Raw genomic sequence first — 23,388 nt, 5'->3', positions numbered from 1 at the left:
ACTACTATAAGAATAGATGTACAGTACGTCTGTCCGTTCTGTGGCTACGGGGTATCCGTGAGAGGAGAAACGATATTCTCTCGATGTTTTTCGTAAAAAATTAGACAACGCGTCCCATCAATAAAAATTCGACAAATTTGCAAGTAGACAATAAAATGAGTGGGCGGAGCGATTTGCGGTGACGTACTCATCAAGTCGACGTATAAAATACATTGCTGTTTATTTAAATGTTTTTTGTCCACATTCCTTTCATAGACACAGATCCAGCAGATGTACTGTATATTATCTAGAAAACATCTTCAGTGTGTTTCTGGACGGTTTCGCGGCAGTAGTAAATTGGCTTTACCAAATTTATAAACCAGAATTACTACGAGAACAAACTTTACTGTATGTCGAAGAAAATTCCTATATCAGTAGTCTTTAGCAATTAGGTAATCTAGTATTACGCTAATCTGTGGCTATTCGCCTCGACGAAAAATCCCAAGTGTCATTTATCATAATATAGAAATACACAAGAAATTCACTACTGCGATTTAGTTTATTTGAGTAAAGTTAATTAATTTTAACTAATACCAGAAATTGTAACTAATTATGAACCTACTTGTTAAAGGTAAGTAATAAAGAGTTTTGTTTTGTCATGGTAACTATGATTCTATAGGGTAATTGTATTAAAAATATGGGTAAAAATAGAAAAAATGGGAATAAATCGCAAACAATTAAAAATAGGTATATGACATATTTAATAAAAGTTGAAGAGTTTTGTAAAATCTATCAGAAAAAATGATAATATATAGGGTGTCCCATTTAAAAAAATTGAGATTTTTTATTTTAAAGTAGTTGAAATTCAGAAAAATATTTTGAACACCCTGTATCATTTAACTAAAATATCTTTACATATATCTTTTTTTTTCATCTCTATAAAACTCTCCTACCAATTTTGGTACTCCAACATCAGAAACAATAGCACCACTGACAATTTTTTACCACACTGCAATTTAACATTTGTTTAAATAAATTAAAATATTACAAAAACTATTAATTTTAGGTATATAACAATATATATAAAAAAGTTATGGAATTTTACGCAGAATCTAAAAATAAAATAAAAAATAGGGTGTTGCATTTAAAAAAACATTTGTTATAGCCGCCACACTTTTTTGAAGCACCTTGTATACTCTATAATAATTACAAAATGTGTATCTTAACCATCCCTATAACTTTTATATTAAACATTTTTTTGTAAACCTTGAAACAAATGAGATAATGGACTTTACTCTATCGTTGACTCACCCTGTACAACACTTTTTTCAGAACCTAAACCAAGCAGTTTAAAGACACCCGTATACAGGGTGTTTTTAGATGTAATATGTCAGACTCCCTTGATATATTCTCATTAGTAACATTCAATAGTTCTTTTCTAAAGAAAAAAAATGTAACTTTTGATAGCTAATATTTTGAATTCAAGTTTCAAAATCTATTATTATTAAATAGCAATGGCATAAAATAAATTGTATAACAAATTCTGCAACATTATGTATATCTCTGTTCTGTTTGTTTTGTAGGTACTCATTGATGAATAGGTGTTGGAACATAGATCCAGAAAAGCGACCGTCCTTTTTAGATCTGTATCACTGCTTCGAAAATTTATTGACCGACAATGTAAACTACTTAGATTTATCCGATAATGCAATAATAAACAAATGTTATTTTTCCACATTAACACACTCAGGTAATATTTACTTAAGCGAAAGCAGAATGGATACGTTTGTATTTCTTTTACAGATTTTATTCACTAATAGTTTTATATTTGAATAAATTATTAACAATCTTTTAAGATCTCTGGTCTTACAAATATAAAATATCCTAAAAGTATTATATAAATACAAAATGACACTTCTATAAATTAATAGTAACCGTCTTGTTATAAATAAACACCCATACAGGGTGAGTCTTAAAGTGCAAATATTTTCAGAGCTGGTAGATATCGATAAAAGAAACATATATATTTTCTCTTTTCCGTTTTTCAAATAAGTCCAAAATAACCAAAATATTTTACTTTGAAAATTAAATTCCAAATCTTCAAAAAAAAATCGCCATAAAAACTCATAAACGTGTTTCTGGGGTTGACATATACTACCCTTAAAAATATTTGCATTTAATTAGACTCGCCCTGTATTTCTTCTTTTAAGATTAAATTTTCCTGTAATATGCGAAGATTCTTTTATATCCGCAATATTTGTATTCAAGAACTTGTGAACTTATACGACTCCAGAAACAAGCCTTTGAAGTTTTTATTTCGCTATTTTAGAAAATTTATTAGAACTGCAGGTGCATCTGGAAGTTACAATAATCCTTTAAGCCTGTACTAAAGGCATGCAACGTTGCCACTTTGTACTTAATCTACATTCTTAATTGTCACCTTTCCATTTTAATTTTTTCTGAAAAAAAAATTCTACTGATAGTACTAATATACGCGACGCGATCAGAATTCTTTCCGATTCGATAACTATAAATGAGGAGAGTTAATACCACCTCACGTAAAGGAAATAACACCTGGCCTTATTAACGTCCATGCACGCTATTCGGTTTAGCGATCTCTCTCTATTACGTTGTTTATTGTTATTTTACGCGAGTTGTGAGTTATTAGAACTGCAGGTGCATCTGGAAGTTACAATAATCCTTTAAGCCTGTACTAAAGGCATGCAACGTTGCCACTTTGTACTTAATCTACATTCTTAATTGTCACCTTTCCATTTTAATTTTTTCTGAAAAAAAAATTCTACTGATAGTACTAATATACGCGACGCGATCAGAATTCTTTCCGATTCGATAACTATAAATGAGGAGAGTTAATACCACCTCACGTAAAAGGAAATAACACCTGGCCTTATTAACGTCCATGCACGCTATTCGGTTTAGCGATCTCTCTCTATTACGTTGTTTATTGTTATTTTACGCGAGTTGTGAGTTATTAGAACTGCAGGTGCATCTGGAAGTTACAATAATCCTTTAAGCCTGTACTAAAGGCATGCAACGTTGCCACTTTGTACTTAATCTACATTCTTAATTGTCACCTTTCCATTTTAATTTTTTCTGAAAAAAAAATTCTACTGATAGTACTAATATACGCGACGCGATCAGAATTCTTTCCGATCCGATAACTATAAATGAAGAGAGTTAATACCACCTCACGTAAAGGAAATAACACCTGGACTTTAATTTACCTACAATAGTTTAATAAATAATATTTATTAAATATGTGTTTATTATTCTATCAAGAAAAACGAAGAAGTAGTTCTTTGAATTATTTTACGATGATGAGACTTGAATGTATGGATTTTCTATAAAAGAGCCAATTACGGCAAATTCATTTTCTTCACTATCAACGACAGGTTTCTGCCTAATAGGTTTTTCATAAACCGGTCAGCTCTGCGAAATAGGACAAAAAGTTTTTCAAAGAAACGCTTATCAGGAAGATTCCTATTTGGATATCTTTGAGCATAAGCCCTTGAGGCCAAGAAGCAATTTTCCTCACAAAATAATATCACTAGTAACATATGTATTCGGTCCGCCAGCAGATACTGCTTTATTTTTCTTAATAAAATAATGAATACTTACTTATTAAACTATTATAGGTAAATTTAAGTAAACTGTTATAAATTATAAATAATAATGTCCATAAACTAATGTCGACTTTGAAAATAGTTACTAACTGTCACTGGAAAATTGCCATGGCGACACCAGCCATCTTGATTACAATTTTATTTAAAAATCGCTTTTTATTCAAAATCTGAGCTAGATAGGTATAGGACACCCTAATATAGTTTAAAAGAGCATTTGAATCTACTTCGATTTATTTAAAAAAATACGAGGTGTTGCATTTGAAATAACGAAGTTTTTATATAAAATATATCCCTAAAATAGATCAGCAACTTTTGATAGCCCTGTATAAGTTTAACGAACCAATACCATTTTCCAATAAAGTTTATTTCTCTACCTTTAAAGTTAGCATAAGAATTAATTCTGAAAAGTAATGTACAGGGTGTTAATAGTCTATTCTCTTGTAGAATGCATATTTAAATATCTTTAAATATCTCGAAAACTAAAGATTTTAAACATATTTAACACTCATAATAAATACCTTTTTTTGGGCCCAAGAATCCAAAAATGAAATAAAATACCGGGTGTTCCATAAGAAAAAATATAACTTTGGTATGGATCTTAGTTCTGAAACACCCTGTATATTTCAAAATAATTTTAAATTGTGCACATTGCCTCCCCACATATACCCATAAAATATTTTGTTTCTACATCTTTCCGTTTTCGTATAATCAACCGAGGCGAATGAGGTACGCTACCCTGTATATATATTATACTGATTTGGTCATTTTAGAAGTGTGGTCTGGATTTTAACGTTTAAGACCGAGAATAATATAAATGACCGGTTGACAAACAGAGAGACAAAATGAAAAGCGGCACAAAGTGTTGCCGGTTTTTACGTTTGTAGGAAAATTTGTGTAGAAAAAAACTATTATATATTAAAAACTTTCATATGTACTACTGAAGTGCAGATAATATATCTAAGCTAAAAATAATCTATTACATCTGTAGTAAAATGGGTAACTAATTTTAAAAAATCAGGTTCCAACCCTAGACGCAACATTTTCCATAAACGCCTAATTGTGTGGTTTGAACTTTTGATGCAAAATCCGGCAATACCGCATAGGAGAAATGTTTAAACCCAACTTTTATCTCTTTTAATACATTTGATTTTCCATTAAGCTTCCTACATCACTGTCTTACACGTTAAAATCCAGACAACACTTCTAAAACTACCAAATCGGTATATGTTATTATATGTGCTACCAGTTAAAATATTTCGACTCCTTTAAAAAAAATCACACTGTATAACCATTTTTTGTAGATAAGTCTTCAAGTTCGGACAAAGAAGATGTGAATCTCTTACAAAACTATCTCGAAAAAGAAAAAAATTCTCAAATAGCCGAAAAGTGCAAATTAACGGAATACCCCGAGGAAGTGAACATGTGTATAGGATACGAAACACCAGTAAAAGTAATCAGGGTTGTCACACCCACCAACCTGAGTCCTGAAGGATATACAGACATGACTGTTAAAGAATGAGATAAGTTACTATAAAATATTTATTGTAGTTTGTAGAGGATTCCATTTTTAATAAGTATATATTATATATAAGTCGGTATGTCCTATACTAATTATTATTATTATATAAATAACAAAAAATAAATATTACAGAAGAAAAATTATTGTTATTTTATTATTTTCAACGTTACAAACTCTACAGATTTACATATACAGACGTAAAAAATACATTTTAAAAAATAACAGCTTCTTATAACTAGATGTAGATTAACAAAAATAACTGACGATGTTAAACATCAGGTATGTGTCTTATTCTAAGGTTTTAAATAATATAAAATAAAAAAATAGATAATTTTTATATTATAATATTAATTATAATATATAAAATATTTTAACGACTGAAAATGGTAACGAATGAGATTCTTGCCCTCACTCTATTCAAATAAAATCAACAAAGAATAGACTGCCTGAGTTTGAGGTCACGTCAGTGGACGGAGATAAATCAACAACAGGTATATAACTGCAAACTGCTTAAAAACTACTAGATATTTTTCAAAACAGACTTACATTTATCAAATTATAGAATAGCATCTTCAACAGCACACGTGATAATCAAATAAATACCCGAGTCTTATTTGCTCACAAAAATTTTTAAAAAAATTGTCTTTTATCTGTATTTATTTATCTTAATGTTTAGAAACGGTCGTTAAGCTCAGTCCATTGACATGACGTCACGACTTGGACTGTCATTATTGTACCAAAAAAAAAACAGATGTGCGATCATAGCATATAGAAGAAAGATAGTATATTATTTTCTGGTTACAGACAATATTTGCAAAAGATTATTTGCCAGATACACTGGTTTTATCCTCCTTTATATAGCCATATAAAAAATATAATATTAACATATCCTGGAATTAGATTCCTTACAAAATTTCGATTATGAATCAATTTCTTTCCAATTTTATTGATCCAATCGCATGCTTAAGCGTACCTATTCTGTCTTCGATACTCCCTTGTTATCGAACTTGCGAGACACAATCCAAAGATTGCCCCAATGATCTGAAACAAAAGAAAAAATATTAATATACTGCATGATCTTTCTACGATTCAGATTTTAATGCTTTTAACGATGAAGAAAAATATCTATGAAAATATCTAGATAGGCCATTGACAAAGAGCTATTATGGGGAGTCCAGTCTCCAAGTTGCTAGACTTTTTGTACAGGACTAGAACTTAAGGATCAGAAGTGGACCACAATAGATCTGAAAAGGTCGCAGGATAACAGCCCGATAGCCACCTGAAAATTCTAAACTAACCTAATGATATTATTGTGTTATAATGACTGTTTACGACAACTATTTCCTATTTGCTATATAATCATTGCAATAGTTACAAAAATGTCATATTAATTAGAAGCCATAAGAGAACTAAAAGTGCGAACTACAGGTAACACAGTATAACGTTAACTGTGTTACAAGATAAGCTTTTTCTGCCGTCATAATTGTAAAGAAGAAAATATGAAAACTAAAAATATACCGGGTGCGTCTCAAAAGTGGTTCACCCCCTATAACTTTTTTATTTTTTCATTGAAAAAAAAACGAGATTTGGTATGTTGGTATGTGACATAAATTAGGATTGATTCGCGTATTCAATTGTTTTGGTCACTTCCTGTTTTACCGGAAATGACTACAAGTTTTGATTTTTAAATGGCACCCTCCGTATATTTTTACTTTATTCGATACTCTGAACAGAACGACATAGTCAACTTTTAACATTTTCGTTTAAAAAAAATTGTATTTTAAATTTTTATCTAGAGTGCCGTGGCTGTGTTAAAAACACTAATTTTTAATCAAGGTGCCTTGGAAAAATAGATTTAATCGTCTAATCGTGTCTTGTCCTAGATGCCCAAATCGTATTTAAAATCATATCTCAATTTTTTCAAATGGAACAACAGTGGCTCATTAGTATATTTGGAAAAAAGCATTTTTTACGAATAATTTGGTACAACACCCTTGGTATTTTGAGTCAAATTGTCGTTATGAACCGCATGTTACAATTTCAAATAAACCATATGCGAGAACATCAAAAGTTGACACATAAAAAAAATACCGAGGGTGTCATTTAAAAATCAAAAGTTGCAGTCATTTCCGGTGAAACAGGAAGTAACCAAAAACAATTGAAAGCGTCAATCAACTCTAATTTATGTCATATACTAACATACCAAATCTGTTTTTTTTATCTGAAAAAATAAAAAAGTTATAGAGGTGTGCCATTTTTAAGACGCACCCGGTATACAATATAAATAGGTAAAATGATATCAATAATACGGATTATTCTATAAGACTTTAAGTGTTTCCTACTGACTTTAGAATTTAGGGAACAGCTTAATAAAGATTACAGTTGAGGGTTGGAACCTTTGGTGTTACACAGCAAAATAAAAACACAAAATCACCACAATACACCAAAACACTTTTACTTTTACACTGGACGCGCGTTTCGCTAACCATGTTAGCATCATCAGCAGATGATTATAAACTAAAGTACAATCTACAAGTTGAGCGTTTATATACTCGCTCAGTGGGCCCCGAGTGGGCGTGGCAAAATCTAGCCAACCGAGTCAGAGCCAACTGAGCGTAACAGTTAGATTTCAGCCACTAGAGTAGTAGGAACAAAGAACTTGAAGGAATTGGACCGTTGACTCTGTTCATACTATCTTTACATTTATTAATTCTGATGCTTTCATATGCATCTAATTGCCTGTAATTTGAGACTTGTTTAATTAATTTTAAATTATTAAGATCTATACAATGTTCATTATCAACAATATGTTCGGCAACGCAAGATTTATCCGGTCTACCATATCTTATCTGAGCTAAATGTTCTTTAAATCTAGTTAATATTGATCTTCTAGTTTGCCCAACATATTTCTGATTACAATCTTTACAAGAAATTTCATAAATACCCGACCTTTCCAGTGGAGGTGTTTTATCTTTTGGATTACCTAATAATTGTTGTAATTTATTATTAGCACTATACACAAGTTTATAATTGACATTCTTAAAAATTCCTTTTAGACCACGGGATAACTCTCTATCAAACGGTATCGAAAAATATTTAGACGTATCTTTCTCCACTTGAAAAGTCGAATTTACGTTTCCTAATTAATTTATCAACTAGTGAAGGAGAATGTCCATTACACTCAGCTACATTCCTAATGTAATCTCTTTCTATTTCATATCTTTCGTTGGAAAGTGGGAAACTAAGTAATCTATGAACTAAGAAATTTAAACTAGCCATTTTATTATAGATATCAAATTCCAGGCAATTATTAGTATTTCTAATAACTAATACATCTAGAAATGGTAATCTGTCGTTGTTCTCAATTTCATGCGTAAATTTAATGGAAGGAAAACGATTATTTAACTTAGAAATAAAATTATCTATGGTGTCTGAATGTGTGTCAAAAACAGCAAAAATATCATCCACATACCTAAACCATACTCTTGGAAAATACTCAAACTGATTCTTAGCCTCCACTTCAAACCTGCTCATGAATAAATTAGCCAAAAATGGAGACAATGGATTACCCATTGCTGTACCTTCCCTCTGTTCAAAAAAGTTGTTATTAAATTGAATGAATGAATGCTGATGATGCTAACATGGTTAGCGAAACGCGCGTCCAGTGTAAAAGTAAAAGTGTTTTGGTGTATTGTGGTGATTTTGTGTTTTTATTTTGCAGCTTAATAAAGAACTAAAAACTTCTATAAAACGGTGTCCATTTTTATAATGTTAGTGTTGTGTTTTAAGAACGTTTTGCTCTTAGAACAAACACGTACTGCTCTATAAATTTTGATCTGTAAACGTGCTTACGATTTTTATTAAACATGAAACTGTTAATACTGTTGCGGACCCGTCCCTCCCCGACCTAACCTAACTATATGTCCCGCCCTCAGATGACCTTAACATCGCATAGACACCGTAATGATTCATTCGTTCGAGAAGAATCGAGTCCCACTGGAATGGACTAGTACATACGAGAACATTCAAAACCTTCTCTATGGACTATTCTAGATTTCTTTTGCTGTAGGTATAAAAGCCGGCGGCTGTGGCCTAGAGAGGGCAGTTATAAATATACCAGTGCAGTTGACGCGCTAAAATTCAAAATAAATTCTTAGTTATAAATCGTTTGTAAATAGTTCTATAAGTCTTTTATCGTTATTGTTTTTTTGTTAATTAGTGTTTAAATAAATTGTGACTTTCTATCCACACGGAACCGACGAAAAACGTAACAATACTATATCTTCTGTCAATTTGATGTCATAATTGCTCGTCAAAAAAATTACTTTATAGTATTTTACCTCGACAACAGCAACTCCAATGGCGATATTAGCGATTAGCTGCGACTTGCTGACCAGGAAGTTGTACAGTTTGTTTGCACAACCGTCGCTAAAGATGTCGTTATTCAGCGAAGGGCACCTGTCCATTCTGCAGCAACTGTCAGGGTAGTTTTGGTTGTACTCGTCTGGCCCATCAACACCACAACATTGTAACTGAAAGCAAAGAAATTTGGTCAGGAAATAAAAGCAAACCTCACTTTGAAACTCTGCTTTGAGATCATAACCAAGAGATAAAAAATTGATCAATATTAATGATATACGATTATGATTTTTAATCAACTAGTGCTTAAAATTTTTATAAACATTTTCAAAAATTATAATGATATACCTTTAAAAAATTTCGTTACAGCCCAAATAGCCCCACAAAAAAAAGTTATAGTCAGTTAAAAGTGGGACAAAACAAAAAGAAAACACCAAAAAAAATTACAAAAACTAAAAGTCAGTAAAAATTATAATAGCCAGTAAATGAGTAATAAGTTAGCTCTAATTTAGTCTACTTCAGTGTTATTTAGTAATTTAAGAGTAAATTTTTACACGTGCTTCTTTAATCTTGGATATTTTTAAACACCAAAGGCCATTAACTGCATCAGTAAATATACATACAGACAAAGAAAAAAATCGGCATGTTTACAATCGTCTGACGATAATTACTTAAATTTCTCATTATTTTATGACTCAGAAAATAAAAATAAAAATTATATTAACCTATAAAATACAAAATTTCAACACGCCAAGTTAGATTTCAAAAACTTCCAGGCATAATACAAAAAATATAATAGATCTAATAAAATAATAGATTTAATACTTCTGTAGCATAGATTTATCAAATTTCGATATTTCTTTTCTGTAAACATTTCTAGGTTTGTTTTTTTTTCGTTACTGTATCTCTAGTCGCTTCAGTGTCCAAGTTCTTAAACTTTTCAATAATAATCTCGTAGATCTGATTTTTCTTTTTCTTGCCACTGGTATTCTTTTGATTTTACTCGCCATAAGCAAGGGAAACTCTTGTGGAGTTCAATGAACTCATTTAGAAGCTCGTGTGAACATTTCCATAGGTCAGATATTATTTGTATTTTTGATTAGCTAACTAAAATTAAAATAAAGCTACAAAGAAATCGTTGTGAGCGTGCACATACACGCCGAAATCTATGAGCTGAAACATTTAACTCTCGTCTTCCGAGTTTGTGCACAGTTTTAAAATTTGTTCAAAATTGCTGTCCACATGCTACGTTCTATCTGGAACGTTTCGTCGACTTAAACAAATCGTACGACAAGTCGTTGCGTCTGAACCCCGCTTTACGGATGCATATAAATCCACACTAAATTATTATTATAGAGCATATACATATAATTTCTGTTTCCATAACAAAAATATGATGTAATACGTAAAACTCGATATGAATATTTTATTATTTAGTGAGTCAACATTTCATTGAATTGTAGGCCAGAGGTCCAAATACGAAGTATGTCTTGTTATTGTGTATGTGCTCTTACTTTCAATGTTTATTTTCGTGGCTTCTGAATGTCGTGTGGCTTTTTAAGATAAATCCTCACAAAACCACCATGTTACTCATTAAAGCATGATCAGCAGATGATTAAAATTAAACTATTATTCACAAATTAGACGTTTTGCTGATACCAAGCGTGACAAAATCAGTGAAGCAACGCAAAACCAATCGAAGGTTAGAGTAAATTACCTACTAGAGCAATAGGAACTAGAAGAAATGGTGACAAAAAGGAGAACACCTATATACTATGTTTATCAGAATTCCATAGTTTTTTTGCTGGCTGCCTTATCTTGCTTTGAATAAAAGTGACGAAATTTTCAGGTTTATCTCTTGAAAATTTCAGTTGATTTACCTGCATTGCTCATTAACTGACACCAAACTTCGGTTTTCGCGAATGTAAGATCAACTTTAACCGTAGAGTTAGCAAGGTTTGTCGAACAGTTTTTTCTAAAGTATCTATAATACCTAAAATGCGTAGAATTGCTCGGACATCACAGCTTAGGGCCTTTGAAAGGAATGGAATTGTTGGTTTGCGCAAGTCAGGCTTGTTGGTGCCGGAAATTTCGAGAAAAACCAACAGATATTTAAGCGCCATACGGTGTTGTCGGGCGTGGATTCAAGAAGATGGTCTGAATGTCCGTGAGGAAGCATATCGCTTCAAGATCGTTGATTAAGAATTGTGTTTCTCAAAGATCAATTGTCAGTAGTAACCTGCGTCATGGCAGATCAGTGGCTTGAAAAAAATGGAAGACCAATTGTGGTCTGCGTATGGTGAAGCCTGTTTCAAGTTTAGCCGTTTTAATTATCGTCCGCATTGTGTGACGCCTCTTACTTTTACCATAGCCGCCAACATTATTCAATCTATCTCGCATTCATTGAACATGTCTAGGACATGATGGGTCGAATGCTGTCGAATTTAGAACCCCTCCGGATACATTGAAGCAGCCTGGAATTGGATACCTCAAGAGGACATCGACCACCTTATCAGAACTATAGCCTGACGTTTCAATGAGTGTGTCAAAAATCAGGGGCCACCAACACACTATTGACCCAGATTTTCCATTAAGTTGTCTGAAAACCTAATGGATTGCCAAGTCAGAAGCTGCCATCATGTACCCCAATAATTATTAATATCTTAATAAGAGGTGTTCTCCTTTTTTTGTCACTCAGTATATTTATTATGGTACTATATAAAAGTATAATTGCCTGTAATTTTAGATATGTTTGATTAATTCTGAATGATTAACATCTATGTAATACCTTTATCAACAATATGTTGAGTAACACAAGATTTGATCAGAGTTTAAAATATACAGGGTGGTCCGAACTGTATTCCGGAAACTTCGGCAGCATATTCTGCAGATAAAAATAAGTAAAAAAGTTCGTATAAATGTATGTTCCAAATTGCTTAGTTTTGGAGATACAGGGTGTAGAAGTTTCATTTTTATTTCTATTTTTTCCAAATAATTTGAATTGAAATTGGTATCTGGGAGTTTTTTGACATGAGAAATTTGATTTTGATGTCAATATAACTCCTATTTGTAGGGGGCGCCACCAACATGTGTTTTGGCTGTTTTGAAGAGTTATAACTTTTCGTCCGTACCTATATAAAACTACTGATTAAAAAAATATATATTTACAATGTTTTTTACGTAAAAAATGTCTCTTGGTAAAAATCGCTACGAGTAATGGTTTTCGAGATATTTAAAATCGAAATTATCAATACCTATCATCATTGACATAAATTAAACATGCTGACTAAATAGTTATTGGATTGAAATAATAAATTTGCCAAAAGTTCAGCAGGAACTGTTTTATCATCATTGTAGAAAAATTGATGATTAAAAAAATAAAAATATTCCAAATGTATTATTTCAGTCAAATAACTATCTACTCAACGTGTTTATTTTTTGTCAATAATGATATGTATTGACTATTTCCATTCTAAATATCTTGAGAACGATTGCTCGTAGCAATTTTTACCAAGAGACGTTTTTTTACGTAAAAATTAACGGAAATGTATATATTTTTCACTCAGTAGTTTTATACAGGTACGGACGAAAAGTTATTACTCTTCAAAACAGTTAAAAAACATGTAGATAGCGTCCCCTACAAATAGGTGTTATATTGACATGAAAATCAAATTTCTCATGTCAAAAAACACCCAGACACCAATTTTCATCCAAATATTGACGTTAATTTAGAAATGATTTGGAAATAATCGAAATAAAAATGAAACTTCTCCACCCTGTATCTCCGAAACTAAGCATTTTGGGAGATACATTTATACGAACTTTTTTACTTATTTTTATCTGCAGAATATGCTACCGAAGTTTCCGGAATACAGTTCGGACCACCCTGTATATTATGTTTTGGTATATTTTGGTAAACTAGTATTTTATTTTCCTTTTGTATCGCCAAAATTTCCACGAACCAGTTTTAAGACAGATCTATTTTAGTGATTCTCGAAATAATGTCCCATTTTCATTTTAAAGTATTCAAATATCAAACATTCACTGTACTTACCCATCTTTGGAGCACATTTCTAGCTTCTAAGGCTTCAGGAAGGTTATGTCTGGCTTCGTTGAAAGTACTATCGACTTTATTCCTGATGGTGGAACGCAACTGGTTTTCGTTCTTGATTTGGAGATAAGCGTATACTCCGATCGCCACTTGAATTATAAAGATGGTGATGAGGATTATGGAGTACTGGAAGAAAAAATGATAATCAGTGATTGCAAAATTATTATAATAACGAATTTAATAAAATACTGTATCTTTTTTTTAATAGTATTTTTACAGTTTTTATTTACAGATTTTAGTATCAGCGAAATCATAAGATGTATGACTATTTTTGTTACCTAACTACTAGGAGTTTGCTTGGAGTGTATTAAAACAATTAACAACGAAGTTACATAGAAGATACGCTCTAAAAATTTACAAAATATCGTCCCATTGCCGCCAAAAGTCACTAATTTACTTTTTACTACTTCCGAGAAAAATGCGTCTAAAGATGAATTGCATTGCATAAAGATGTTATAGTTAGTAACTATTCGGTATTAAAATAAAACATAAATAGCCAGAAATCGTAGTTAATGACTTTTGCAATCGATTCTCCGCTTCAAAACATAGTTAGTGATTGAATTTGGTTGTTCGGAAAAATGTTAGTTAGTGACTTTTGGCAGCAATAGGACGATATGTTCTATGTGAGGGTTTCAGGGCAGTAAAGGCGTTCAAGGGCTTTCCTTAGGGTGAATCCATATCAGAAGATCTATGTTTTATGAAAGTTTTCTCACCCCTATAACTTTTTTTATTTTTTCAAATAAAAAAACGAGATTTGATATATTAATATATTATACTAAAATAAATAAAAAATAAAATCCTATCATATTATGACATGAATTAGGATTCATTGACGTATTCAACTGTTTTTGGCCACTTCTTGTTTTAGGTACCGGAAATGACTAAAACTTGATTGTAAAACTGATTTTTAAATTGCACCCTCGGTGTTTTTTTACTTGATTCGATAGAAAATGACACTCCGAATAGAATGACTTATCATATGTCAACTTTTGACATTTTCGCTTAAAAAATCGTATTTTATATTTCAATCTAGAGTGTCATAGCTTTGTTAAAACCACTAATTTTTAATCAAGGGCCTTGGTAAAATAGTTTTCGTGTCTTATCTTGACCGGTTAAAAGATGCTCAAATCGTTTTTTTAACTATATTTCAATTTTCTGAAATGGAATAAGAGTGGCTTATTAACATTAACATATTTGGATAAAGCATTTTTTTACGAATAATTTGGTACCACACACTTGGTATTTCGAGTCAAATTGTCGTTATGAACCGCATGTTACAATTTCAAATAAACCATATGCCAAAATGTCAAAAGTCATATGATATGTCATTCTATTCGGAGTGTCATTTTCTATCGAATAAATTAACAAAATACCGATTAAAAATTGTGCCGTTTAAAAATCAAAAGTTGTAGTCATTTCGGGTGAAACAGGAAGTGACCGAAAACAACTGAATACGTCACTCAATCCTAATTTATGTCAAATACTAACATACGAAATCTCCTTTTTTATCTTAAAAAGTAAAAAAGTTATAGAGGTGAGCCACTTTTGAGAGGCAACCGCTTTACAGAATTGCATTGTTGTTTTTACTTACTGTTGTCAACATGCATGAACTCTCTCTGACTGCTCCACAGCATCCTAGAAAAGCCGTTATAAACACAATAGCTCCCAGAACTATGGATAAAATTGGTGCGATTCCCAAATCTCCTGGAATCAATCTGGTAACCTCTGCAATGTTGAGCTTGAATAGTATTCCTACGATGACTAATCCTAATCCAATCAACTAAAATAGAAAAAACACATTAGTTGTTTGTTTAAATGTAATAATAAATGTAAATTAGACCACATTCAGTGGCGTAGCATTTTGTTTTTTTTTTCGATTGTGTGGTGAACCCCCATAAAACACAAGAAAATGGGACACACTGTACTACAAATATATTTGCTTGTACCGTATTTGATATACGTAGAAGAGTAGTAGATAAGATTTTTCTTGTGCAAGTTGTGCCCACCCTACTTCAGAACTCACGAGCTACCACTGTGTAATTCAAATATTTACTGTGCTGTGATTCGACTATTTCTTGGAGTAGAGGAAAATACATATTTGACTTACGTATTCCGGTTTAATTACGTCCATACAGAAACTATTTGTGAGTCAACATTCTTAATTTTGTGTGGTTTATGATAAGGTAAACTAGGAAATTTACATGCAAAATGTCGTGACTAATCTATAGAGAGGTGTGTGAAGAAAAAAATAAAACAATGACCTAAAAATATGTTTAAAATTTCTAAAAATTCATGGCGTATCGCATATTATCAAATAAACTTAGTTTACACTAAATAACGATTATATACGATAGAAAAAAGACGTCACAGTGGCCTTTGAAAAAAAATCGTTGATAATTTCTGTCGGATCGGCCCCTGTATAAAGACGGTCCTACACGATGTGGCAAAAACCTTCCAACGTTGGACGTTGGACGCACGGACATTCGCCACATCGTGTGGGAGACATATGTATTTGCCAATTGTGTATTCTATAACATTGGCGAAAACTGTGCCGAATGTTGCTTCCAACGTTGGAACCTGGTTGGAACCAACGTTGGACGCATCGTGTAGGACCGGCTTAAGTATAGTGTAAGTTTTTTTCAAAAATCAATATTTTAAAAAAAAATTAAGTTAATTTTTTAATTAGTTAATAAGTTAAGAAAGCTGTTAGGCCTTCGCACAGTAAAAAATAGTTATTTCAAAATAGATTTGTGTCCAAAATCTATTTATTTTTTTCTAAATTCAATGCCTACTAATTTTTTTGAGAAATTTTTAAGTCAATTTTTAATAAATAAAATTTAGAAAGCGGCCGTCAACAGAAGTTACAACCGTTTGTAGTTTCAAATGCCACTTTGACGCCGTTTTTTTCGATAGTATGGTATACAATAGCCTCTGAAATAACAATCTTTGATGATTTCTGTAGGAACGACCCCTATAATTAGGCCATATTTTAAACATTCACATAAAATAAATTTAAATTCTCTTTGCTTTTCAAATGTCGGACTTTCTTCTAGTTTCGTGTGTATTTCTTTGTTTGTTTTCAAAGTGATAGTTGTATTTATTATTTATTAACTTATATTTTTGATTTTGTGTAGAAGTAATGTAATTATAATATTTTATTAATTGTCTTATGTTCAGTTCTTATGTTTTTTTATATATATATTTCTTGGCCAGCCTATCTAGATTAAAATTACGATTAGGAATAATATTTGCAACAAAATTTGTAATAACATCAAAATCAGTCAAAGTCGCAGTTTTCGAGATATTAACATATTTTAGTATGGACGGCTATACGTGCCTCCTGGCGCCAATTTTTTTATTTTGTTATCGTTGTAGCAGATTTAAATTTTATTCTGTTTGGTTTGGTTTGGTTTGGTTGCTCCATGTGGTAATTAAATATAAATATATTTATATTCTTCGATATGTGTGAAAATAACGCGTGATATATGTAGGTACTTATTGTTCTTTTCACACATTATTGATGGTATTTTTTTAAATTTTAGGAGTGTAGCAATGGTTTCGAGTGGCTGCCGTTTTCTTTTTTGAAACTGTTTATATACAGAGTGAGTCTTAAATAAATGCAAATATTTTTAGGGGTACTATAATTCGACCCTAGAAACCTGTTTATGAGATTTTTCGCAATTTTTTTTATTTTGATTTTTTTAAGTTTTTAGTTAAAAGCATAATTTCTTTATACAGGTAGTGGATTAAATATACAAGAAAGAAAACCTAGAAAAGATCCAGTGGTTCTCAAAATTTAAACAAAAAATCATTTTTTAAATTAAATTTCTATAAATCAAGTTAAATAGCTCGGTTATTTTGGACTTATTTGAAAAACGGTAAAGAGAAAATATGTTTCTTTCATCGAGATCTACCAGCCCTGAAGATATATGCACTTATTTAAGACTCACCCACTGCATGTCCCATTTTAAATTATTTAGAATTTTCTTTCCCAGATAATTATCTTCAGATATTTATTTTAATTTTTACATCTTTATAGTTATATTTAAGTTTTTTGTTTGTTGTTTCATGTTGGATCTTATAAATTCATATAACACAATACGAAATAAACATAAAAAATACAATGACGTGTAACTTGTTATTACATATTATTGCGATAGACCTTGAAACTGCATTACAAATTACAAACAACTCGCATTATAGTATTAAAATATTTTGTTATTGTGTAGAATTTCCTTGAAAATAACCAATTAGTAAACACTAGTTTACGAATTGAAAAAAATTCGAGAGAGTTCATAGAATACCCGCAATTGGTAAAAGCGCAAATTGAAGTTGTGAAACATCTATTCAAGAGAAAGTTCACAAAAAACTTAACCAGAAAGTAATATTCTTTTTTTTTTGTATGCAATCAAGCAAAAGAAAAGCTATCGTTGCTAATTCCGTTCAACCATAAAGGTTTCGTTAACTATACAGGGTGTTCCTTAATGACATGCTAATATTTAAGTGTGGGATACTTGGATCTGTTATAAGGGAAAAATATTTCATATGAATGTACAGTACGTCTGTCCGTTCTATAGCTACGGGGTATCCGTGAGAGGGGAAACGATATTCTCTCGATGTTTTTCGTAAAAAATTATAAACGACGCGTCCCATTAATAAAAATTCGACAAATTTGCAAGTAGCCAATAAAATGAGTGGGCGGAGCGATTTGCGGTGACGTACTCGTCAAGTCGACGTATAAAATATATTGCTGTTTATTTAAATGTTTTTTGTCCGCATTCCTTTCATAGACACAGATCCAGCAGACGTACTGTATGTCCTAAACCTCTCAACTTTTAAGACAGGGTGGTAAAACTTTCTAATTATTTTTTTCGTAATAACTGTGATGTTATTATAGCTACCTTTATAAAACCTTATAAATGTCTTCTATACACCAAAATGCCTCTTGAAGTACAAACAATTGTATTTATTTCAACCAGTGTCGTCCATACGGGTTTTACATTGAATATGTTTAAAAAAAAAAATGGTACGCTCCGACTTCTCTTAGAATAAATATTATTATCAAAATCTGCATTTATTTCTAAAACATTTTCGTCTCATGATTTTTTCGTGCAGAGCTTTTGCTTAAAAAAATTAAAATCATTTTACTTCAGGTTCAAATCGCTAAAAATCTGATGCGGTGATTGTTGTGCAGAAATCATTTCTGTTTTGAGATAATATGCAAAAACTGTTTTAGCAAATGTTTGAAGCGTTATTTTACAAAAAACGTGTCTATTGAGTGGAATCATTGTTTTGTATGTGGTTTTTCTAGAAATAAAAATTAATATTTAATTTTTAAAGAGAAGAAACACAAAAAAAGATCGGATAAGGCAGGTTTTGTTGCAGTGTGATGCATCTTGCGGGTTTTGCTACAGCAAGATATTTGCATCCAAACTTAATTTATTAAATATGGAAATATCATAAATAATAAATCAATAATTTCTTAAAATAAGGTCAATAATTCCTTAAAATCAATAATTCCCTAAAAATAGGTAGAAGATTTGAAATCGATAAAAAAATGTCAGTTATACTTGTGTAAAGAGCTTATGAAAAAATGAGGGATTTGCAACAATAATGACAATAAAAAGCAAATATAAGTGGATAAAACGGATTTTGCTACAGTAACGTAATTTGTAGTGAATTTTATATATGAATATGCCACTTTTACTGCAGTTTGGGACTATGTTTTTGTAGATTTCAGGGTTCCACTAAAGGTCATTAGAATTTTTTTTTAATTGATAAGGCGGGTTTTACAACTTGACGCCTCATGTATAAAATTTGATAAAGATATCCATAGAGATATAAAAAATATATTTTAAAAAAATTTGACCACCCTGTATCTCAAAAGTTAATATGCTTAGGATATAGAGAAAAGAGAGAAAAACCTTGCACCCTGTTAAGTACCCCCACCATACATGAACCTTCCATACAGGAATGTGCGTGTAGCGCTGTCGATCAGAGTAGTAAAAAATTTGGCCATTGTATCCCAAATCGCACAGTCTCAAAACAAAAATCAATTTTTCTGTTGATAACTCTTAAATTTTTAATTTTAAAAAATTATACCTACTTAAACCAATAAATTCTACGTAAAAATGTTCTTTGCAAATTTTTTAATAAAAATACAAAATTTTGTATTTTACCATAGCAAAAAAGTTACAGCGATTTGTTAAAAATGTACATTTTTGAAAAACAGAATGAAAATTTGAATCTGTGGTTTTCATCATGTTTTCATCATCCTGTTTTTAATAAAAATTGTGCTCCAGACACCGATATTAGTTTTCGTCTAACTCCTATAGAAAAGGGTGTTTCCAATTTACCGACCCTGTGCAGTTCCCGCCAAATCTGTGGTCTGTGAAGTTAAAAATATTCAGCATGTTGAAAGATCGCAGAACTCATCTCTTCGATCAGATCTTTATCGAAGCGGCCACTAGACGTTGAGTTTTGGAGTGAATCGAAGGTACAGTCGAATATTGTAGAGTTCAAATATCTCAGAAATCGTTGTGTGTAGGGCCTTTTTTACTCTACTCCCACAATATAGGAATCTTTTATACAGGGACACGTGCGTGTAGGGCAGCCGATCAGAGTATAGTAAAAAATTGATCGTTAGAAAAACTCAAAGATATTTAAACTTTGGAAAAACTCGAACGCGCCAGATTAAGGCAAGGTACCGTGCCCATATAACACAACACAATCCTATAGATATCTTGAGGATATCCACCAAGGATATAGTAAATATCTTAGGGATATCCAAAAACCAGAGGAGGATATTTATGGGATATCCAGATGGGACAAAAAAAGTCATCTTCAAGACATCCCTAGGCAAACCTTTTACGATTATTTAGGATATTTATAGGATAATACAAAGATGATGTTGGGAGCATTATAGAATATTTTTAGGACATTATATGAGGACTGATATTTGACAATACTTACTTCATCCTTAGTTTATAGTATAAAGGTTCGCAATTTAGTTTTATTTAGCCACATTTTGATGTTATTCATTGGATATTTTTATTAACAGCTCTAAAATGTACCTGTCAATGAATTTTGCGTCAAAATTTAGAAGTTTATTTGTATGAGTCAAGAGCTTTCAATTTATACTGTACCATAGAAAAAAAAACGGCGTTCAGTTGGCTTGAAAATTACGATCGATGACATTCCCCATAATTTTACATACAAAATAACAGCAATCTTCATTTCCAAGCCACCTCTGACGCCGTTTTTTTTCTATCGGATGATATTATACCAGATTATACTTATGGATTATACCGTATGATCGAATAAAAACGGCGTCAGCGATGGCTATGAAATGAAGATCGCTGTCATTTTATATGTAAATTTATATAGGAAATGCCATCGATCGTCATTTCCAAGCCAACTGGACGCCGTTTTTATTCGATCATACGGTACTACTCTTTATGGAGTCCAGCAGCAACAGTTTACATCAAAGTTAGCACACAGGGGATAGAGGTATAATTTCTAACACCACACCTTCCAGAAACTCACAATTTAAACACAAAAGTAGGATTTCTGTTCGAATTTCGAATAGATCAAACACGAAAATGGGTTCAGGGATAAAGAACAAGCGCTTTTCAACAAATTTTCACCTATAATTTTGTCACAAATTTTTCATTGTGAGACCCTGAGTCGTTCGTCGTTTTTCGACATTAGTTGAGGTTAGGATAGAATTTCTGCTAGAAAAGGGCTAGAACTATGAGTATGAGAAAAAACTAAGTCAAACTGAACCAGTTTTGTTAGTTTCAGTCATTCTTAAGCCCATTCAACATCGACAAACGACCGAATTCACCTCGAATTTCACTAAATCAAAGAACTGAATAATACACGATGCAAAAACAAACTGTCGAGATGGATTGTGGGAAATTTTTTGAGCGGGCGTTTTAAATTCTCTGTATTACCACATATTACTGGGAGTGGCCAAGCTCATAAATATCCAGATTATCCAGAAGATACCAAGTTGCCTTGACGTAATATATATCTATCTGTATGGTTTATTGCATTTTATGTAATATAAAATGTAGTAAATTATTTATTTTTCCTAAATATCTAGACCATATTGTTAGAATATTTTATTATCATGAGCATGTTTGGATATCTCAGCTGAATGTACATTAGATATACGACAGAGATTCTATTCTGAGACATCTACAGGATTTCAGGATGTCTAGAGGATATCCTATAGATATCTTTATAGGATGATCCTGTAATGGGACATTCCGACATTCTATGGATATCCTGCGGATATTGTGTGTTATATGGGTGAGTTGGCAAAAAGTTTTGCTTAAATTCTCAGAACCTCTGGATTTTTTTCTGGATTTTCTTTCCTCTAAATTTAGTCTGCTACTTATGTCGTCATATTATCAAGATATTAATAAATTTGTTATAATTTGTCGAAAGATGCAAAATCTTCAACATTTTTTCTCGAAAAAATTCATAGACGTGTTCCGGGGGTCGAAATATTTCACCCTCGATTTCACTCCTTATGCAATGTATTTACACTTATTTAAGACTGACCCTGTATAACAAAATACAACTTTATAAATTGTTAGTACCGCATATATTGTTTACTGCTTTTTTTTTACTGCAAATAAACAGAGTATAGACTCTATGTCGGATTTTCCAATAGCTCTATAATACCACAGTTTAAAGAATATAAAATATATTTTATATTCTTTAAACTGTGATAATACCGATAATACCTTTATAGATTGAACCTGAATTGACATTTAAATTAAAACATATCGTCAGGTATATTTTTAGTGGCCGTAGTCACGCCATGCGATTGTTTAATTATTTTTATTCCATTCATCCTGAATAATAACACGGACAAAAAGTTTTAGTATTGTAAGAAATTCCCAAGGTCCCTATTACTTAAAAGGACTGACCCAAATTTAAAAAACTCTACTCTGTTTCAAAATGGTTTCAAATGTACGTCAAAACAAAGCTTGTGTATCTTCTAAAAATAATCGTGACATGCTCACGCATACGCTAATGAACAGATGAAGTCGAACAACAAAATCTTGAAGTTCTACCACCCATATTACACTTACCGCAAAAAGTAAATTAGCCAGAAACACTAAATACTTGACGAGCCCACTTGCACAACCCATGTTTCCGTATGTCGTAAAGCAAAATATAAAGAAAAACACTAAATAGATATAAACATGCCCGCGCAAATGTACGCAACGAATTTGAACAAAGCGTCGTTCAGACAGCAAACCAAGCGCGCAGCCAATACTAAAACTAAATTTGTTTGGCAGAGCGAAGCTAACCCACTTTAGAATTCTCGTTTGACCACAAAACAAAGTAGGCGGCGTTAAATGAAATAAAGGCTATCCCACACGAAGAGCCAGGCGCTTCTTGTGAACTGTTGCTTACGTGACGACGCTGTTGTAGTTTAAAGTTTAAAATGATATATGAGAGACGGAGAAACACGGCTTTAATAGGTGCACAAATATTTATTCCGGTAAAAACAGCTTTCGTTTTAACTGATTACACGCCTTTTTGCGTTTAGATCTTTGAATAAGAAGACTAAGGAAGGAGCATATCAAAAATCTTAGGTACACCGCGATGGGCCTCAAATATGGCCGACTTAAATTCCGGTTTATCAGTGTCGTTCTAATTTTATTTAAAAAATGTAAAACTATGATGTAGGGTAGACGTGGGGTAGACTCAATAATTTGTTGTTTTATTTACGTTGTGAATAAATGTTGGTAGTT

At 31.7% G+C, this 23,388-nt stretch overlaps 2 protein-coding genes across 3 annotated transcripts in view; one reads left to right on the top strand and one right to left on the bottom strand.

Annotated features, from left to right (window-relative positions):
* LOC115884423 (proto-oncogene tyrosine-protein kinase receptor Ret-like) overlaps positions 1-5,466 on the top strand; it is a 94,284-nt gene extending 88,818 nt beyond the window's left edge. For both annotated transcript variants that reach the window (XM_030902988.1, XM_030902989.1), the window contains 2 exons: positions 1,563-1,729; positions 4,925-5,466. In XM_030902988.1, the coding sequence (XP_030758848.1) occupies positions 1,563-1,729; positions 4,925-5,142 (385 nt within the window). In that variant the 3' untranslated portion in view covers positions 5,143-5,466. The remainder of the gene's footprint in view (positions 1-1,562; positions 1,730-4,924) is intronic.
* A 331-nt stretch (positions 5,467-5,797) lies between these two features.
* On the bottom strand, positions 5,798-22,952 carry LOC115884424 (CD63 antigen-like). The gene is made up of 5 exons (XM_030902990.1): positions 22,720-22,952; positions 15,204-15,392; positions 13,556-13,738; positions 9,483-9,674; positions 5,798-6,183 (listed from the first exon to the last, which is right to left on the bottom strand). Exons 1-5 carry the CDS (start codon positions 22,777-22,779, stop codon positions 6,106-6,108), a joined length of 702 nt encoding a protein of 233 aa, XP_030758850.1. The 5' UTR covers positions 22,780-22,952; the 3' UTR covers positions 5,798-6,105.
* Positions 22,953-23,388: the final 436 nt, after the last annotated feature.

This window comes from Sitophilus oryzae, unplaced genomic scaffold (assembly GCF_002938485.1).
Source record: "Sitophilus oryzae breed Bouriz unplaced genomic scaffold, Soryzae_2.0 scaffold_249_pilon_pilon, whole genome shotgun sequence".
NCBI lineage: Eukaryota > Metazoa > Arthropoda > Insecta > Coleoptera > Curculionidae > Sitophilus > Sitophilus oryzae.
This window is presented reverse-complemented; position numbering and strand designations above follow the sequence as displayed.

What these genes read in the sequence shown, in the direction of transcription:
- LOC115884424 (XM_030902990.1), bottom strand. Translation starts at nt 22,779, where the DNA reads ATGGGTTGTGCAAGTGGGCTCGTCAAGTATTTAGTGTTTCTGGCTAAT. An exon ending in TGGCTAATTTACTTTTTGCG is followed by an intron (nt 15,393 to 22,719) that starts GTAAGTGTAATA and finishes TTTCTATTTTAG; the next exon opens with TTGATTGGATTAGGATTAGT. An exon ending in GAAATGTGCTCCAAAGATGG is followed by an intron (nt 9,675 to 13,555) that starts GTAAGTACAGTG and finishes CTTTGCTTTCAG; the next exon opens with TTACAATGTTGTGGTGTTGA.